Source organism: Drosophila ficusphila, unplaced genomic scaffold (genome assembly GCF_018152265.1).
Source record: "Drosophila ficusphila isolate 14025-0441.05 unplaced genomic scaffold, ASM1815226v1 contig_791, whole genome shotgun sequence".
Classification (NCBI taxonomy): Eukaryota; Metazoa; Arthropoda; class Insecta; order Diptera; family Drosophilidae; genus Drosophila; species Drosophila ficusphila.
In genome coordinates, this window is record NW_025064737.1 from 9,637,662 (window position 1) to 9,658,502 (window position 20,841).

The 20,841-nt window shown below is 42.1% G+C and overlaps 2 protein-coding genes across 2 annotated transcripts; both read right to left on the minus strand.

The window, feature by feature from the left end:
* Nucleotides 1-11,487: 11,487 nt before the first annotated feature.
* Nucleotides 11,488-12,626, minus strand: LOC108097991. The gene is made up of 2 exons (XM_017200629.2): nucleotides 12,419-12,626; nucleotides 11,488-12,220 (listed from the first exon to the last, which is right to left on the minus strand). The coding sequence occupies exons 1-2, from the start codon at nucleotides 12,581-12,583 to the stop codon at nucleotides 11,699-11,701; spliced, it is 687 nt and encodes a 228-aa protein (XP_017056118.1). The 5' UTR covers nucleotides 12,584-12,626; the 3' UTR covers nucleotides 11,488-11,698.
* A 15-nt stretch (nucleotides 12,627-12,641) lies between these two features.
* On the minus strand, nucleotides 12,642-13,712 carry LOC108098000. The gene is made up of 2 exons (XM_017200640.2): nucleotides 13,549-13,712; nucleotides 12,642-13,458 (listed from the first exon to the last, which is right to left on the minus strand). Exons 1-2 carry the CDS (start codon nucleotides 13,705-13,707, stop codon nucleotides 12,955-12,957), a joined length of 663 nt encoding a protein of 220 aa, XP_017056129.1. The 5' UTR covers nucleotides 13,708-13,712; the 3' UTR covers nucleotides 12,642-12,954.
* Between the last annotated feature and the right edge of the window lie 7,129 nt (nucleotides 13,713-20,841).

Genomic DNA, 20,841 nt, shown 5'->3' on the forward strand with positions numbered 1-20,841 from the left:
CTAAAAAGCTTGTCAACCAAGCCGCCCACAAGCGTCACGTCAGGATAATTAAGAAATTTTTCAGTTGCCTCCTCTGGACCCAAGTTTTCTGCCCCTCGGTTGACTTGGTGGTGCGACTTTCGCTATCGAAATAAATGGAAATTGATTGAATTCCATTAGGCCAGGCAACGAATCGAACCGAACGCCTGCCTTTCAAATTAGGCAAAAACTAATGAGCTATGCACATGACCATCGACAGCAGGCATTAAATGTTGTCCAGCTTCCAACTATCATTTTCGGGGGGAGAAGAATTACGTTCAGGAAAAGGAATTTCACTTCCCTGAGGAAAATATTGAGTCATCAACGTTCTTCTGAGGGAGTTTCTTGAGTTTGGGGAGGAGTTTAACCACTGCTGGTCCGGTAATGGGTTCCCATTACAGGGTTCAATGGCCTGCAGTTCCTTTTTTATTGAGTTCCAGTCATTGGACAAGAGGTGAAGTATAAGTTTTTCCATTTTCAGAAAGGTTCTGAAATAATTGTAAGAGGTTTTTCAATAAGTATATATTTTATTTTAAGAAGAAATAATGATATCTAGTAATAGGGTTCCCATAAGCAGCTTTTATCAATAGGGTTGCCTGACTCTTTTTGCACATGGACACATTATGAACTCCAGCTTCAACTCCTTTACCAAATGATAAAGTAGCAACAAGGACCTTGGAAGGGTCACATAATTTGCAGGGAACCGTGACGGGATTGTCAGCCAGTCCGTCAGTGAAATCAGTGCAACGCATGCGTGCCCCATTCATCATCGTCAGTGGCACACACTCAACTCAACTCTAACTCAACATATTGTTGCAACATATTTTACGTGAGGGGTTACCGTAGCTTCCCCCCTTTCACCTCCCAAATTGCTCCTGCCTGCGTGGAGATTTTTTCAATTTTTAGCGAAAATTACATCATCACTTATGCTGAATGAGATTTCCGCTCGCTCCTGACTCGGTGAATTATTAAAAAATTTCTTTGTCAACAAATCACTTGGCTCTGGGGTTTGGGGCCCTTCACTAAATAAGGCGTAGGTCATACACACACATGCGATTTACATTAGCCGCTCCCCTTAGCCATCAACACACAACACACAACGCACAAAAAATAAAATTTAAAAACGTCGCAAAGAAATTTGTTAACGTTGGAGGGTTGTTTTGCCAGCTTTTGTTGCGTGGTAGGTTGAAACCCCCCGATGATGTATGACGGCTAAGGTGGAAAATCGTTCCAAACATAATTCTGTTTGCCTAACACCTACATCAGTCGCATAAATCTCGTGGCTCTTTAATTCTGATTTTGGGCCTGGGCTGCTTAAAGCCCTCTCTTCTCCCAGCCCTAATTTTTTGGTCCAAGCGCCTGCGGCAGTCGTTGACAAATTCAATAATTTTTCCCATTACAAAGGGAGACTTTCAGGTGGGCGGTTTCGTTTGTGGGCGGGCGAGCCTTGTTTTTGTCTGACGAAAGCGACCAAAATTGATTGACGCTGATTTGAGTGTGCGAAGGCGGCAGGGAAAGTCCCTGGCTAAATTTAATTTCGCCCCAAAAGAAAAATCACACGAAATCGACACCTGCCGAGGCGCCGGAAAATAATCAAAATAAAATATGGATTTTCCTTTGTTCCACGCACCCGAGGGCGAATCGAGTTAGAAGCGAGTGACTAGATGGCAAGGAGGCGAGCAGGTCCTGCGAACGAGTCTACCAATCTGCAATTTGTCTTGGCGGATGTGCGGGTGTGATGGCGGTGTGTGTGTGTGCTTGTGAGTCTTCTAAGCCGCTCGGCAAACAAGCGGAAGTTTCCCCACGATGCGTTAATACTCGAAAATTTGTGATAAGTCCGGGTCCTTCCACCCAGCAGATAATGTAGGAAAGCTGGTTTCCCGGAGGGTCGGGGGTTTTCCTATGGGTAGGGTTAAAAGATGGCTACGATTGCCGAGGTTCGCCAGCCAACAATAAGTTCATTCAAAGCTTTATGGTTCAGTTGGCCCAGATCCAGTTTGAGTTGAAAAGATTTAAAACATGAGTGCTTACTTAGATATTGAAAAAGTTTTCCTTAAAGCTTATTAAATTCTATATTTCCACAAAATCATAGGTCCTTAAAGCTCATTCAAAATGAATTATTTTAAGAATGACATTTGTATTTGTCAATTTTTATTTTAAACCTATGATTAAATAATGTTTTCCTTGGTATGCAAGCCCAGCTTTCCTTAAGAAAACAATACTTTGCCCAGACTTCTGCAAATAGGTTCATTTCCTTTTCCCCCTTCCCAGCCATTATTTGCACTTCTTATCGATATGAAGGAACTGCACTTGGCGGAACGGAACACAAAGTTGGGGCCACAAATAATTCGAAAGTTGCCGAGATAAGCGCCGAACATTGGCAGCCGAAAATAATTTGCCAAGCGCGGAATGCCAAAAGTTGGGCGGAACGGGAAGCCGAGACCAAAAATTGCAGACACATTACCGCGCTTCAATTTCAATAATGTGGAACACTCGAGTGTGAACACAAACGTGCTCCGAAAACTATTCTGGGTCGAAATAGTTTGCCAACACATCTGTTGGCATCTCCGGCAAAAGAAAGGCCAAAAATTGGTATTATTGAACAGCAATAAATTTGACTAGAGCACAGGAAGCGAGTGTGGATCGAACAAGAGCTGTGAAAGGCTAATGGGGATTGTGATTCGAATTGGTATGGGTATTGGGTATTGGGCAAAACAAAAACCAACTTTCGGCCAAAAATGGGTAAAAGTTTTAATTACCCATAAAGATGTTCGTACACGAAACAAAAACTACTACTACAAGGGGGAAAAATCGAAGCGAAGGAGCAGAAAGGATGCTGGTGGAGGAAAGAAAACCATTGGCAAAGTGTTATGGCAAATGATTCGGTCTCGCCTCGATGGAGAGGCTCAAAATGTAATCGACAGGAGCAGGCAGGCAGGTCCTGGAAATGGTTTCAAGGAGTGCGCTCCCCTCGTAAAGATCATAACGCATTAAATTGGCCCACAAATTGGCCTCCTCTTGGCCTGGCCCATTTTTCAGAAATCAATGGCCAATAAGTAGGCAACGGCCAAATCGTTTTCTGGTCAGTCAGCCGCCGCCGCTTCTGTTGTTGAGTAATCGCAATTTGGCAAGCCAGTTGCTCGCTGCTCGACCAGCAGCTCAACTGCTCCTTTGCACTGTCATCCGTGGCCAGGACACGCCCTCGAGATATCCTTGGCTGTTGTTGTGTGTCGGGCTTTGAGAAGTTAAGAATTCAATTGACCACGAAATCAAGATTATTGTACGAGCTGTAGAGCTGAAGAGCTGAAAAGCTGAACAGCTGAACAGCTGAAGTGGGTGGCCGAGTGGGAGTGGAAGTGGCCTTCTTTTTCCCATCGCCCCCGGTGGCGTTTTGAAGTTTATCCCCGGCCAGTCGGAAGTGCCAGCGGCTATCCACTGACCACCGACCGACTGTCTTAACGTTTCCGAGAAGTGGCCATTGAAACCTCAAAGAGCGGTGGCGAAGCGATGAGCTGGAAAGTGTCGGATAAATCCAATTTCGTCTGCAGCATTCGACTTATTAAACTGTCAGAGGGGATTCATTAGGTGTCAGGACAATTAGAGTCGAGAAAGAGTTGCCAGTGAGATGATGAGTTTGAGTTTCGGGATGTCAAGAAGTTGGATTGGTTGCCAATTAAGTTATAGCCGTGAAGGTGGGAAGTGTGAAGTGATAAAACTTTTGAAGAGCCATGAAATTAAAGCGGAATTATAGTTCCATGACAATAAATGATAGGTAAAAAAATGAACAAGTATGTTTTAAAACCATTCCTATATAAATCTCACAAATTCCCTTATAAATTCCTTGTTAAACAAGCACTTAATCTCAAGTAAATACGTATCTAGATTTCATTCAAATTAAATTATTGACCAATTCCCCCTCTAATAGCTTCTGTCCGTTGTTTCCCATGCTAATAAAATATCTATTTACACTTTCCATCATATTTCATTCCACAGTTTGCTCAGTTTCCGAAAACATTATGTCTGGCAGCATTCAATTAGCAGGCAGGTTGCGACCATCAGCCAAACTGGGGCAGCATATAGCCAAAACTGGATTCGATTGGGCGATGTCCATGTCCAGTTTTGGTTAATTGAATGCAAACAAAACAAAACGCAGCGGAAATGCTGCTCAAACACGCTAGCCGACGGCAGTGAAAGTGGGAATTCGGGGGCAGCCAACCCCTAAATATTATTTATGCCCCCCAACGAATATTGACCGTTCATTTCGGGGCTTTTAACGCCTGGAACGGAACGACTCTGTTTGCCCGCTTCAGTTTGGGTGCGCCGACGGACAATATTTATTAACTCGTGACCGGTTAGTGGTTAGTGGGCCGAGCATTTAACATCCGCCGGCCGCTGATTGTTGGTGTCGCCTTGCACGGAAATTAGTGAAATTGTATCGTCCTCGACTCCGTCGCTCCGAGGTTGTAACTTAATTAAGTCCAAGTCGATTTGGGCGGGGCAGCAGCTGCTACTTGGCCAGAAGTCGAGCAATTGACACAGTGACACCAAGGAACCAGTGTCCTGTGGTCTTCGCCCATGCATGGCCGCAATGTTTACATAACTCATCCTTTCTAAGGCAGGTCGAAAAAGGTATAAATGTTTAAGGGAATACTTTGTCATAGACAAAATAGGTAGAGGAATAAGTATAAAATTCGAATGTATTTATGCATTAAAAAAATATTTTTAAGGAAATTCCAAATTATTTATTTTTAAATAAACGCTTAATAAAACTCTATTAAATTCAAAGAGTATTCCAAGTTCGTCTTTTCCAGCTCCATTCCTCATGTAGTTAATTTTTTGTGTGTTACGATTTTTCGCCCTTTCATGTTAAGGCAGCATAATTTTCAGGCATTTAGCCCGGCCAACCCGGAAGCATTTGGCTTAAATGTCTGGTCATTTGTAAATAGTTCGTGTCCACAGCCGCAGACGCAACACTTGACGGAAATGGCCAAGAAATGAGCCTCCGTTTGCTCGACCGCACCAAAATGTCACGACTTTCACCTGGCGGGAAAACCCTCATCCTTCCGCTCGAGGTGTGTTTTCGTCCTGTTGACTTGGCCAGAAATTAGCACAACATTAAATAACACGATTTTGTCGCCGTGATAAGCCTGACTCGCATATTTGTTTACGGCGACCTGCCCTGACATGAGTTATGATCTTGTAATAATTTGGAGGGGGGCGCACCCCATGCATATTTTATGGAATACGCTTTAATGGGTTCAGCGGATGAGTTATGTCTTACTCGGACTTAGTTTGGACTAATTAGGTTAACTATGTAGAGAGAGGATGGGCAAGAAGTAGATAGTTTTGGGTTGTAGACTTGTATATTAAGTTAGTTTACAGAGTTTTTTTAAGACTACCATAAAAATATTCTAGTAAGTTGTGGAGGTAGAACTCTACTTATAGGTCGATGCAATCCTCTCAATTACCAAATCCATTGATATTATGTTTTCTTATTGCCTTTGTTTTATTTGTTAAATATAAAACTCTTAAAACAAATTAAACTATATTTAAGACTTGAAAATATCGAATGAGTAAATGTTTTTTTCACTTTCCTTTTTTAGCGATAACCTATAGTTTTTTTCTGGGGCTTAATAAAATATAGAAGAGTGTTTTAGTTAATCAAAGCTCTTTAACAGAAAGTAGTAACTTTGGTATTTTGTTGCCCCTCTAATGAATTCACTTTCCTTTAGCACAGTGCCTTTGCATAAAAGTGTTCCACAATTAGCCGACTCCCACTCATTTGGAGCGGGGACCTAGAAAACTTAACTTCTTTTCTGGTAAATGGCAGGCATTTGTTCCCACATCCAGGACAGTTGGACCGTCAGCCAGTCAGTCGGTGAGTGAGGGAGTTGGTCTGACTGCCTTTGGGAGGCCGAGGAGCTGCGGTCGTTCATTTCACGGCCCGGATCATCAATAACTCATGCCGGGCCAATTTGTATACTTTGGACAGTTTTGTGTTCGGCGTTCGCTTCTTGGCTCTTGACTTTTGGCCAGCGGTGGAGCAATGAGCGGAGAATAGGCTCGCCGGCCGAGACTGAAGCCACATTTCAAAAACAGTTTCCAGGGCATAAATCACTGGGTGCTCCAGCAGTCTGGAGATTCGAGGACGCGGGAGCTCGGGGTGAAATCGGGGAACAGTTCGATTTGCCAGCTTCGAAAGTTTTCCGGTTCCCTCTGTCGCTGTCTTCATTTCGATGGCTGTTTTTCCCCGACTTCTTTTGGCTCCTGTTGGTTCTTTATCATAGGGTAAATTGATTTTTTGTTTTGCCCAAGCCAAAAATAACGATAAATTGGGCAGATGTCACCGAGCGAGAAGAGAGGCCGAAACTACCAAACTGAGTTGAGTTGAGTTATAGTTGTACTTGATGTGTGGCTTTCAGTTACCTGCTCTCGTTTTGGCCGGCTTGGCGTATATCGTCGCCTAATTTGTGGAAAATTGAGATTTATGGCCGGCAGTTCGATTCGTCTAGCTCTTAAAGTTGGCAAACAAATTAAAGAAATCCGGAGGCAGAGCGGGTTGAGCCAGATCCCTCTTAATTATGATTAATGACCGGCTAATGACTGTTTTCGCCCTTCGCCGGCGTATCAATGTCACACATCAGCAAATTTCGCAGCTCGACAAAGTTGCAAATTTATTGAAATTTTGTGAAAAGCAGAAACCAATCAATACCCGATACATTTTTTTGTGCACACATTTAAATCCTAACATATTGCTGCTTAAAAAAGGAGGACAAACATAACGACAATTTCACGCTACAAATGTTTCGATTAAAAATCTACTCTCTTTCTTTTTGCCAATGTCGTTATGGGGTTGCCAATAAAGCAACCACACCCCCTCCCTCGGCAAACCACCCCGCCCAGCTCATATGTGCAAAATGTAAGTAACGGGGAAAACAAAATACGGCGGATAGCGAAGCGGAAAGAGCAAGGAGCAAGGAATCCCCGGCAGCCACTCGCCGGACTCCATTTGATATTTGCTGAAGCACGACAATGAATAATAACTACACCGAATGCATATGCTAGTAAAAAAGGATGAACCCATGGAAATCCTGGAAGGGTTGAGCGGAGGTTGGTTTGCAATTTAAAGATTTGCTTCCTTTTTTTGATTATTTGATATTCTCCTGAAAAAATCTTTTTAAAATGCGGATGATTGAGGGTAGAAGCTGAAGTTGTGGGGAGCGGATAATATTTATTTTTGCGAAACGATTACAGTTTGCATTTTAAGGTACTATTGATAGATACATACCTATAAGTAGCGTTTATTTAATTATTTTAAATGTTTTCTCTTTATTCGATTAAAACTTTCTCAGGTAGATCTCCGTTTTTATCATATAAATCCTCGCCACACGGCAATTACTTAAAGCGACCTGCTCTAAAATTGCAATAAAACTTTTCCAAATATTTCATATCGGAGACAAAGCTCCTGACCTTTCTGCGCCTCCTCCGTGTTGGTATTTCTGTATTTATTTGCCATTTGCCAGAGACTTGTTTCATATTTATCAACGTCTGTGGCAAATAATTTTATTAACTTTTGCGCAAAACTTCAGCGATGCAATTTGGGTGGATGGCGGGGATTGAAGGGGGAAGAGGGGGCCAGACAGACTGGGAACTGTTCGCGAAAAGTTGCAGTAGGTACAGTTTCGTTGGCTCTTCGAGGACCAAGGATTCAAGGGGCAAAGGGGGAAAGGACGAGGTCCGACATTGGAGCAGGGACAAGTTTGCAATACTGGTGCAACACTATCTGGAGCGCATATTTTATTATTATCCTTTCGCACAAATAAATATACTTCTGCGCAAATTACAAAAGAGCGCAACTAACTGGTGACTTTAAGTTGGAAAGGCAACTATATCTATGACCGTCTCCGCTCCTCCTCCCCCTCCTACTCCTCCTTTTGCTCCTCCATTTCCTGGGCTGTGCGACAAAAAAGTTTCGTCCAGATCTAATCAAAAATTCACTTAAAAAGTTTGCACTGCCAGTACGAGGCTGAATGACTTCAAGTGCAACCTTGCCGTTGGTCGGCCATTGTTGCAGCTCCTTTGTTGCATTTTACGGGGCAGAAGGAACGCGGCAGGACTTCCACGGCCGGCACTTAATGAAATCTTGCCGGGCCTGGTCCTTCAGGCTGAGCTGGCGAGGATTGCAGTAAATAAACCCAACAAGCAGGGGTAGACTGGCATCACCTTGTGAGGTGGGTGAACTTCAAGGATTTTCTTTGGGTGAAAAGTATAACTGAAATGATTGTGATTTCCAGAAGATTTTGCAATGTGTTTGAATCTTAAAATAAGTAAGGAAGTTCTATACTAAATCCTTTCAAAAAGGAAACGATATTTGTTTATAAAATACATAACAAACAAAGTGTTTCAATGCATACAAAATTCATCTACCCATCTAACAACAAGTTACCAACAAATCGGAGTTCGGCAACAGATTTTTAATGCTTTACCCAACGACAACATCCATTAAAATGCCCAATTTAACACTCTGCGATGGGAGCACTCAACACAGCTTAAGTCAAATCCGCAACCACAACAACGACTCCTGTTTCCTGATTCCAGCAATGCAAATTGCTGCACAATCGACAACAATGCAGCCGCTTGAAAATCAGTTAAAATCCCTTAAACTTCGCTGCCACAGTGAGTGACACAAATGAAGTGTCAATTTTAATATCCCGAATGCAAAAATAAACCAGCAAATTGAGCAGCCGGAGGAGGAGTTCTCCGAACTTCAGGGCACAACAGTGGCCCACTCGCTCTGCTCCTTTGGGATTTTCACCACCCGCTTTTCCGGCACAAATTGCATAAAAAATTTCGCGCACACTTAAAAAATTTTCAAGTGCAGTGCCAAAGTCACCGTCTGGAAGTTGGGGGTCGTCTGGCTGGAGTTTCCTTCGTTTTTGTCCCTTTTCCTCCTTTTAAATTTGCACAAAATTGCAAATAACTTGCAATCAAGGTGCAAGGATTTCGGGAAGGGAAAGAGAGTGTGGCAGTAACTTTGGAGTCACAACAAAATGGCGAAGCGCGGGCTGAGTTGAGATTCATTTCGCCGGGAACGTCTGGGAATCAATTTAAGTTAACTCGAGTCTATTGTTTCAGCGCTGTTTGGCTCGCTTTAAGCTCTTCACAGCCCCTAACTCGCCTTCCTGAGCTTTTGTCGTCAACTAAGGAATTTTTATGAGCTGCCTTGCCGTCGTCCTTCTGTCTTTCGTCTTTCCGTCGCGCCAACTTTAGTCCCGACTCCCGCTTGTTAATATTTCACCTAGATTGATACTGCAAAAAACCGGCGGGGGTGTATATATATACATATATATATAGGAGGACGGTGGGATGGATCAGGGATCGGGATATCTCGCCAAGTGGCTTCGTCGTGGGCACAAAGCAGCTAGGAATTTCATTATATGCACCCTGGGCCAAAGGACAAAGACATGTTTTTAATAGTTTCGCATGTTTGTGCAGCAGGCTTTGTTTTTTTTTGGGCTCTGCCTCCTTGTTGGAGGCTCCTTTGCCCGCTTTTAGTTTCCCCTTTCGGTTCTGATTGTGTGCAGCATGCGCAAAGTTTGGCCAGATTTTTTCGCTGCATTTTGAATAGTTGCATTTTTGAGCAGTTCGTGGTGCAGAGCATAAATTGTGAGTCTTTTGGGGGTTCATCCTAATGACTGGCGGATTGTGTTGGCTGGAAACTATCTCGAGATAATATACAAGCTGACTTTTTTATAGGGTTTCAAAGTACATAAATAATTTAAAATTAATTAAAAGTTTTACTTTTTTCGAAAAATATCAACAGAAATGTTGTTCGTATGGCAGTCAACTTATCTCTATAAAAAGGGAAAGCCTTCTTCTTCATAAAATATTTTAGGAATTCTCATTATTTCTATTCTCAAACTAGGCAGCAAAATGGTTAACCATTTTTATTACGCATTCTAACCAGATTTTCCTCGAACATCTATTAATCCATTGAAGGGCGAGAAGGAGAACCTTATTTATGAACACAATTCCAGGGCGTAACTCAATCGAAATCGAAACCTTGTTGCACATCTATTAAGAGCAAATGTCAAAATTAATTGGAACACGTACGCTGCTGAGGGTTCACTTGTTGGCTCCGTTTAACCCTTCCACCGATGTGGCACATTAACTTTCGTTTTCGGCTGGCTTTCCCTCGACTTATTTTCCGTTTCTTCCACTATGTTTTGTGTGCCCTTTGTGGGCGTGGTCCGACCAGTCTGCGGATGCTTTTGCAGCGTCATCGCATGATTACGTCGATTTCGGGGCCGAGTAATCATGTGGTGCACGAACACACAACCCCAATTCCAGTCGCAATCCCAATCCCAGTCCCAATCCCAGTCTTGCCGTATCCCATTACCCGCCCAGGCTGGCATTTTGGCCAGGATGAGGAGCAGAACGGAATCGGTGGCAGGACCGGACACAATTATCGGGACCAAAAGAGCTTTCAATTTCACTTGGTTAGCTGCAAGTAAACAGCTTTGCAGCTCCTCGATTTCAGTTGGCTTCGGGTGGCGCTCAAGTCAAGCATGCAACCACCGCAAGCGGCACGCAAACGCATCAAATCAATGAAAGTGCCCGGCCATCGATGCTTTCCCAGGATCCCTCAACCCGGACCCCGGACTCCGGCTCATTTGACCACGGTTTGCACTTCATTGATTCGCCCAAGAACGGGGGCATTTGAGAGCCAAATGCCACAGAGGGAAAAATGGTTTTCCTTTTGTAAGTTTTTTCAAATGGAAAGCTACTTTAGTTCTCAAAAGTTTTACAGGTTTCAAAGAATAGTTTAAAACTTGTCAGTGAAAAGAGTGGGTATATTTTTAAAGTACGAAATACTTGACGGTTGTTTATGAATAGGTAAATATTTATATATTGGCACATGTTAAACTTTCCTTTAAAATAAATCAAAGAATTGGTTTGAATGTAGTTTAAATTCTCGCAGTGAAGCTAAGAGTTCGTTCGATCTCTACTTAAAGCATTTTCGATTCGCTTTAGTTTCCACCCTCTTGGGCGATTGGGGTTTATGAAAATGAAAATAGCCAAGAAAATCGAGCAACCGACTAAATTCTTTGCCCCCAGCTCCGTTCATATTTTACAGTATTTTCCTTTGGAATTTCGGGCTTCGTAATTGCACTTGCATGAGCTTACTGGGGCACTTTTCCTCGATGCACCCTTTCCATCTGCCTCGAAAAAGCATCGAAAAATGAACTTCCATCCGCACATTTCGCTCAAATGCGTTTGCATGATTTAATCGGAATACAAATCGCTTATCGGCCCGAAGAGAGGAACCTAAAACCACTAAGAGAATGGAAAACTAAACCTAGATAAGCTAGATGAAAGTGATAACGGAAAGTAGTTTCAAGCTCAAAATATAAGATTTAAACAAAAAAATGTAGCGTAACATTACGTATAAGGAATAATATCAGGTAATGCCTCATATAATAGAATTATATTTATTTGTAATTACGCCTCTAATAACATCATAATTTGCTAGACTTATAAAGATAACAAAAGTAAACAATCTTTTTAGATGACCCCAAATAAAATAAAGTTCGTTTAGAATAAAACAGACAGCATTGATAAGACTTTGTACTGATAGTTGTGGCGAAAAATTGAGTACTCTCTAGGCAAATAATAAAGCCTAGGTACAAATTCGCTTTGCCATGGTGAAACCCCAGAGCATTGTGATGAAACCCATCAGAATTGCCAGAGGAGCTCGACCACCGGATCCATTGCACTCATCCGGAGACTGTTTGTCCCACGCAATATGGGCAGAAACCCCCATTTGTTCGGCCATCGCCTGAACTAAGTCGATATATTTCTGGTCAATCTCCCGCTGCCGAGTGAATAGTTTGAAGAGCGGAACGGGGGAGATGCTTCCGAATCCGCAGATAACGGCGTAGTTTTTGTAGTCAGTGCCCACCAACTTGTAAGTCACAGTGACCATATCGTACTTTAGTTCAAAGACTCCGAATTGGGTTTTGTTGTCCCAGGGAAAGTTGACAGACTCTTTGGTGAACTGCCAGTCGTTGTTAACCGTGCTGATGAAGTTCAAGTCCAGCGAAAGAGTGTTGTTATCGGTCTCCGCGGGAACTGACACATTCAGACACTCCAACACCTGGACATTCGGCACTCGGGCAGCTTCATACCAATATCCAGAAAGCTGAAAAAATCAGTTATCAGTTAAATTTTATATATACCAATCAGTAGCCCTAGAGATAGTTTTAATTCCGAATATACATTACACTAAACAAATAATTGAAAACAAAAATATTGAGAAAGTATTCTTTAAGAGTACTTGAGAAAATTTTAGACTTAAATTGAGGTTTTTTTGATACATTTAAATATGTTTTTTACTCACTTCTGTCAAGTTAAAGGCTAATCCGATGCTGTCGTTCCGACAGTTGAAGTTGCCAAGTGCTTTCGGCATTTTTGGCCAACTCATGCGACTGGACTCGACCTTCAAAGGATTTCCGCAGCAGAAGAGAACGAGCAGAGTCGTGAAAATATATGTTTGAGCCTGCATTTCGATCCGTTCGCGATGCCAACCTACAGAGAACTAAACGCTGTGCCAATCCCTCACAAGCTGCCGGTTCCCCTATGACGTGCTTATCAACTCTGCCGACATAGAAAATAAGCATTTTACTTTAATTTGCTATGACTCACTTTCGCTGATACGGCTTACCCTTCTATCGGAATATCTTATCAATTTGAATGGACAATGGTTTCTGAATTTGTGTGTTTCTAGCCACTGCAGAAGGGCCTATGGTTTTTTTTTTATATTTTGCACATTTTTATTACTAGAGTTGTTTAATATTACTGATTTTCGATGGTAAGGTGAAGCACATCATTTAGTAAATTTAAAAGCCAACTTTGCAGTTTTAAACACTTAATTAACTATGTAAACCTCAATATCAATCCACTAAATGCCACGAAACTCATTAAAGCTGCTAAGGGTGCTTGCCCACTAGATCCACCACACTCCTCCAGCGATTGCTTCTCCCAGGAAATCAGAGACGAGTATCCCAGTACCTCGGCCTGCGTATTGATAAGCTCGTAGAGTTCCTGGCTAACCTCTCGGGTTCGGGAGAAAAGCTTGAAGATCGGAATGACCGAGGTGCTGCCATAACCGCAAACCACGGAGATGGAAACGTAGTCCGTAGTCACCAGTTTGTAGGAAACGCTTTCGGTGCCCAGATCGAATATGCCATACTGCGTGGAGTTGGTCCAGGGAAAGCTGACGACCTCCTGGGATAATTCCCAACTATTGTTCACTGTGCGAACGTAGCTTAGGTCCAGAGTAAGATTGTTGGCTTTCGGTTCAGAGGGAATCGAGACATTCAGGCACTCCATCGACTGGTCATTTGGAATTCGAAGGGCCTCGTACCAATAACCAGCGAGCTAAAATAATTAGAATTTATATACTTAGGCAAATATTTTTAAATTTAGCTTGAAACCAAATATGATTGTCTATCGGTTTTAGGTTCCCACCTCTGTCAGGTTAAAATGAAAACCAATGTCATCTTCTTCACACTTAAAATCTTGTAAGTTTTCCGGTAGCCTCGGAATGTTAATCCCACTGGCCTCGACAAGTGGACTCATAAAGAAGTAGAGGACGAGTAAAAGAGTCCAAATAAATTGGTGGGCCATTTCGATCCGTCCTCGTCCTTTACCTTTAGACAACTAAAGAGCTAACTAACCAATCCCACGCTTTTTATTCTCCTATTATGAAATGTTTTGTATCATTGAATAAATATTTAATAACTCAGAACAACCTAATAAGTATATAAACACTTCTTATGGAAAATTTACAGGCAGACTTATTTGTATTCCATTCTGCGAATCTTAACGATATTTACTCGGTTCTGTCACAATCTATATAAAATATTTATTATCCTAAGATAAAAAAAATACTACTCTGAGCTATGTTGCAAATTACTGATACGGTAATAATTTTTGTAGCTTGACTTTACAAAGGCTTTTTTTATGAATACATTTTTGCCTAATGGCCCTCGCCATAAAAATTCCAAGACAACCAAAATATTTAAGATTATACGCCAATTTTTAGTGTACACATTTGAGATAAATAAATTATTGGAAGAAAAAAGCAGTACGACGATTTATAGTTTACAAATAGCTGTAAAGTATAAAGCGGTATTGTTCTTTGATGAAAAAGTAGAGCTATAGAAAATCAGGTCCGCCTTGGTACTTCTTAAGCTATAAACTTACCACAAAATTGTTCTCCAAGAACGGAAAGCCAAAATCGGATTGCGTGTTCCGAGGAAAAGGCAAAAGTTTGGCGAACAACAAGGAGAACTGCTTGTAAAATTCACATGAAATTCGATTGTCGCTTAAAGTGAAATTGCACAATGTTTGCGATGAAATGTTGTCGCAGTAAAATATCGCAGCAGCCCCTTTCCTTTCACATTTGCAGTTGCACATCCTCTGCACTTGCGATTCGTCCTGTTTTCCAGATTCAGGACTGCTGAACTGACGAAGATAAAAACGCAATCAAACAACAACAAAAAGGCAAAAATGGCAACGGCATCTGTTTGTATTTGTGCAAGTGTGTGTGTGTGTGAGTAAATGCACTCGAGCACGCGCATCCAAGGATCCAAGAATTATCTGGCAATATAGAAACTCATCATACCCTGGGATAAGTAGTCGAACAAGGAAAATTGCAACACAAAAGTGAATGCCTGAAGATTGCATATCAGTATTATAAATGGGCCTTTTTGATACCCTTATTTAATTCTATATTACAAGAGCACCCGTCAATTGATAAGATAAAAGAGATATTGCAATCGGTCAGAGATTCGATTCCCCGAATCCCTTGCTATAATCAGTTATCAAAAGCGTCCTAATCATTATCGTTAATATCAACGCCGGCCAATAAAACCTTAAGCAATAAAACAGGTGTGAATCATTAAAATTCAGCTGGAAGCGGTCAGCCTGATAAAATAGTTTTGCATTATCATGCTATGCTGATGATATTTTTTTTTATTGGAAAGTGCTTTATTGAGCATTTTTTTTTTGTTAAAGATTTATTTGTAACCTTACCAGTACTTTTTATAGAATTAATTAATAATTACTTTTATTGTTGTATTAAATTTTAGTATAGACTAACTGGGTTGTTTCAACTGCACTTTTTTTTATTAATATCACACTTCCAAACTTTTTTTATGTTTTAGAGATAAAACTTTTCGTGATTTATGAGGCTGTAAAAATTGTTTTTTTACTCAGTGATCTTCTGATAACATTATCGCGTTTTTTTTGTTTGACATTCTTCATTATTTATAGGGAACTTACAAATGGATAACTCTGCATCGGCAGCACATCGATTGTCGTTGCAGCGCTGCCAAGTTAACTGTGTTAAAGAGTTGTCATTGTGTTGTTTGCAGAGTTGTCGTTCGTGTGTGTGTGTGTGTTTGAGTATCTGTGTGGGTTGGCTTTTGTAACAGTAAAGATATTGCAGTTGCAACGTGTTGAAGTGGCGCCTCGGTAAAATTGTGTCAAACTGTGATTGCATTTTTGTGACTGACATTCAATTGCTGTGGTGTTTGGCTTTGGCAACTCTCGCTATGTCCTTGTAACCCTGAGTTCCTCTTTTCTGGGATCCATCCGCCCACTTGGGATTGTGGGCGTGGTCCGATTTGTCTGTTCCAAGCACTGGTTAACACTCCCTCGAGTGTTATGTGCATGTCTGCCAGAGATCACCCGTTTAGTTGTCTTGGAGTAATGGAGATACAGCTCATAACCCCCAGTTAATTATCGAAAATCGCGGGGAGTTCCCTGCTAATCCCAGTGACAATCCAGCTACCCCAGATTGGCTATGAATCCCAATAAAGACCCAAGAGTCGCGCAATTAACCAAGCGACTCGCTAAAAAACTCCCCAATGATGGAACCCCATACCCGCGCAGGAAAAACATAATAAACAAACCCCTCCCCTCGGTGCACCTTGTCCTCATCCGGATACTTGGGCTATGATTATTACTTATGATAATTCAACTTGACGGCGCAAAAAGAACTTGACACCACCATCGAAAAGGAAAGCAGAGCGCTGCCAAGACAACTGTTTGGCAAAACATCCCCTGAGGGGTAAAAATGTGGGCAAGTGGGTTTTATGTTCCGACGACTGCAATCGAGACTTCCGCTCCTTTGTGGCGGCGATTCCCTTGGCGAACATGAAAAACTCCAGCTCAAAATGAAACTGTTGCGTATTTTGCATTCGGTCCAGGACTCCGTGTAGTCCTCATCCTTTATTGTTTTCCCGTTTTCCAGCCGCTGTCTTTTTCTGGTTTTTCGGGGGTGCGAGTGCGTCGCATTTGCACCTTCAATTAATAAACTGGCAGTCTGGGCCGACTTCAACCCTCGTCCCTCTGACTTTTGCTCTTTTTGTGATTTATGAGGGTGCGCTGGCAAAACAAAATTAAGCCAGCGGACGAACGACATTTGGCGTCAGCATCTTGGCCCCGGCCATTCCCAGCACCCCTGTCTCACCGCAGAGGCTTGAACTTTTAATTAAAAGTCACTTTTGATTTATAATTTGCAAGCGTTTTCAAGCTTTGCATAAACAAAGGGCAAGTGCTCGTTGTCCAGAGTTGACAGCCATCAATGCGAAGGTGTGACCGAAGAGAGTTGTCAACCGTCTGAGTGCCGAATAGATAAGATTATTAAATTCCTCCCCATAATACTTGGACAATGAATATTGTCTACTGGCCATTTATTAAGTTCGCAGGATGCAGTTTATATTTACTGAGTTTGATTGATTTTAAACAAAATTACGTTGGCTTTCAGATATTTTTAATATTTCAATGGATGCTTACACATTTGTTTGCTTTGTTTTTTAATTAATAATAATATCTCATTATTGGGAATATTTTATATGAACAACTTCTTAGCATTATACCATATTAACTTGAAGTATAAATACACACGAATCGAATTGTACAACTTCAAGCCGAGTTACTGAACTCGAATTCGGAACAGTATCTTCAAAATCGGATTTAAATCTAATAGCAACAGTCAGTTGCCATTTCTGTTTATAGAAAGTATAAGGAAGTAGATCTGCCGAGTAGGCATTCCCCGCCAATAAATTCCGGGGGAAGCTCGTGTCGCAATGGATGCGTAAAAAAGGAAATCCACCACGCATATTGGTAACCCTGACAATCAAACGTTTGTTGCCATATTGTCGCAGGAGCACGTGACGCCCAGAAGGATATGAATCACCAGAGGGCTGAAGGAGGAGGGGAGAGGGGTGATGCCTAGTGACGCGTGTCCTGTGCATAATCTGGATTTGCATGCATCAACTGGAACGGTAACGGTATTATGTCCCAAGGAGGAACATCATCAAAAGATGCCGGACTAGACCTGTCTGGACCAACTTCTAGAAAATACACAGATAAAAACATAGCTGTACCAAGAACAAATTAAAAAAAGAAAATAAAAACTTTGAATATTATATTTATAATTAAAATTATATTTATATTTAAATCCCTTTGCTTTTCTTAAGTTAACAAAATCAAATCAAATACTCGTAGATTATACATCATATTTTCCCCTGTGTAAATATACTCTTAGAATCGGGAATTACTAGTAGCAACCACCAATCTGAAGGATGCGTTGCAGGTTCTTTGATGCGTGAACTGTTTGCGGCAAATAAAGTGAGTCCTGGGGTGGGAAGGACGACTACCCATCCTTCTCCAGTGACAGCCGGCAACCAACCTTGACAACCGAAAGTTGCATGCGCTGCACATTGCCCCTAGCCAAAAAGGAACGCGTGTCCTTCTAATAAGCCTAATGCATGGGAAGGTGGGAGGGGGCGGAGGTCACACCAGAGGCTGACAATATTGGTAATATTTTAAAGTGGACCCGAGCACACGACCCAGACGGCGCTTGTTGTCATAAAGAGACCTTTAATTAAATTCATATTTGGACACACAACACTGTTGATTTATGGTCGAGGGGGTGGTAAGGGGATGAGGGGGGTGATCGGGGGACATGCCGCGTGTCGTCAGCCGTTGAAAAGTAATCATGGGAGTCATAATTGTTTATATTGCCTTGCATTAATCTAATTGGATTGCCATGGGAGTCTTTGCGACAGACGAAAAAAGGCCGTCCAATGGCATCTAATAAATTCGATTTTTTGAAAGAAATTAGTGAAATGACTTTAAAGCAAGAAACCATTAAGCTTGTATGTTATAATTGATTGAAGACTACAGAAAATGTACAAAGAGAAATGGTTACTATACCAGTAGATTAATATAATCAAAATGTTAATTATTAAAATGTATTTCGGGGTCATTGATTTCACGCTTCCCTTTATCATAAATTTTTAACCAATCAACGTTTTAAATCTGTGCTGAGCTGCAATTCTGGGAAACATTTCTAAAAGGTCGTGGTGCTCCATTTCCAATCTCACCATCGACTCCCCTGGATTTAGAATAATATAATTTGCAGTCACAACTCGGACTCCCTTGGGAAATGCATCTGGTAATCTGGGCCTGACCCGTTCGCAGGATATGGTTTCCAATGGAGCCATTCGAATGGGCGTCCTCGTACCGAACTGAAGGCATCGTCGGCATGTGTTGTTCATATTTGCATAAGCATCCGCTTCGAGAGCATATTGCGTCCTCCGTTTGATGCCTGCGCCAAGGACCTTCTGCTGCATCACGGTCATCATTACTCAACTCCTGGCCCCTGAGTAAATACTCGTAGCGGGCACTTTACGATCTGACCCGGACTGATGGGCGTGGCCGGGCGTAAGGTAATGCACATCTCTTGGCCGGAGATGGAGATGGCCGTAAACAGCAACTGCTCATGCTGCTGCTCCTGCTGCTGCTGCTCCTGCCACTGCCTTTCGGTACAAAAACGTGCCGAGCATATTGAAATTGCTCACCGAAAATCCAACGAACGGCAGGGACGGGGCACTGGCGAAATTTGAAAAATGGTCAGAAGTTGTTTCCTGTTTTTACCTGGCTGACGGGCCCTGCGGCCCACTTACCCAGAGAGAGAGCCGTAGATATATCGAGGCGGGGCACGCCGACATATGCCAAAGATCACGCGCGCCCTGCCACAATATAACGCAGCTATAGCTATAGCTATAACCCAGATCCGGATACGGGTATCCTCCGAAAAGGAGCACGTGAGTCCCGGCTAATCATTTGTCTTCCTCGACTGCATTTTGCCGAGCAGGAAAACTGCAGCAGGGAAACGAAGTTTCCATTACGCACTGACAGTTGATTGCTAAGTTTATTATTGCTTTCGTTTGCGTTTCCGTTTCCGTTTCAGCTTCAGCTTATGAATCGCCAAGGATTTGCGCAGCTCAACTATTTATCAAGTGTTGACCTTTGATGGCATTATGGAAGCACCGAGCTCGCAGCTCGCAACCAACTTTTCTTTTAGTTCTTCGCCTGCAATCATTTGTTTTCCACTGACACATTGCGAGAACTTTGCCGAAATGAACTTTAGTTTTGGCAAGAAAATGGGATGCGCAAATCAATTTGAAATTGGAACTGTCCTTCTGTTTTTCAAAAAGCGTGAAAGTCTGCTTGCTGCTTAAAGTTTAGAGATGTATAATGAGCTTTAGATATTTTCTCGTAATTACCATTTTAAATGCACTTTAATGCAGCTGGGGGGGAATTATTTCTGTTGCATAATAACATTATCCTCTATCGGCCTGGGACAAATTGACACATCCTTTGGCGAAAGTACTCAGCCAGGATGCCAGACACAAAGGACCAAAGAGGACCAAGCTCCGAGTGGAGCTGCGACTGTGACTGCGAGTTGCATGAAATTATGCTTTAATCTAATTAGCATAATTTGGCTGCCCTGATGGCGATGGCGATGACGATGACGATGGCTGTGGCTGTGGCGATGATTATGATGATGGGTATGATGACTCTGTTTTTGTGGGGCTCCAAGGAGCCATGTTGCCGCAGTCCTGGCTGGCGACAACAATTGAAATTGAAACTGCATTATGCACAACAATGGCAACGGCAACGGCAACGGCAACAGCGACAACAACTATTTGGTTGCCGCTCGGCGAGCTTTTTTCGCATTTCATTATGGCATTTTTGGTTACACTTTGTTCCGGCGCGTCTGTTGTCGTTTTTATGCTCGTATTTGCATTGCCTTTGTTGCTGTTGTTAATGCCATTTTGATTATGATTATGAAATTTTGTTGGCTTCTCTGCTGGCTTCCTTCCTCGTCCCTCCCCCTCCCCTCCCCTCTTCCCTTTTCTCCCTGAACTTAACTCCTTTACCATTGGCAGCCGCAGCTCTGTTTACATGGCTCGTTGTCGGCGCACTCGGCGTATACGCAATGCCGTCCTTCTGCTGCGGAACTCCAGTGCAATTCAGCTTGTCACGGGTCCACAGCCGCCACTTAAATTCATATTTAAATTACATTTGTTTATATATAAATCCCCGCGTCGTTTTGTGTGCACTTTCATTTGCATTCCGCCTCGGTTTTGTCTGCCCAACAAATTTTCCCCCTTTCCACCCTTTTGCGCTTTCACTTCTTCGCCGCGTCTGCTTACATATGTATTTCCATTTCGTTTTCGAAATTAATTTACTCAACTTTCTTTTGAGCACCGCAGGATGAACAGCATTTGCATGTTATTTTTGGGAATTTATTGTTTGGTAAAAATTATTTAGCTAATTATGCTGGGAAGGGATTTCGTAATTTGATTTATTTTGATTGTTGATTCTGAAAGTTTTTATTCAATTTTAAAATTTAAACTTAATGCTTTAAGGGTTTTGGGGTTTTTAAGAGCAGTAAGC

Excerpts from the sequence above, each read along its gene's own strand:
- LOC108097991 (XM_017200629.2), bottom strand. The coding sequence starts at position 12,583 with ATGCAGGCTCAAACATATATTTTCACGACTCTGCTCGTTCTCTTCTGC. Across the intron at positions 12,221-12,418 it reads TAGCCTTTAACTTGACAGAA|CTTTCTGGATATTGGTATGA; the intron begins GTGAGTAAAAAA and ends TGATTTTTTCAG.
- LOC108098000 (XM_017200640.2), bottom strand. The coding sequence starts at position 13,707 with ATGGCCCACCAATTTATTTGGACTCTTTTACTCGTCCTCTACTTCTTT. Across the intron at positions 13,459-13,548 it reads TTCATTTTAACCTGACAGAG|CTCGCTGGTTATTGGTACGA; the intron begins GTGGGAACCTAA and ends TAATTATTTTAG.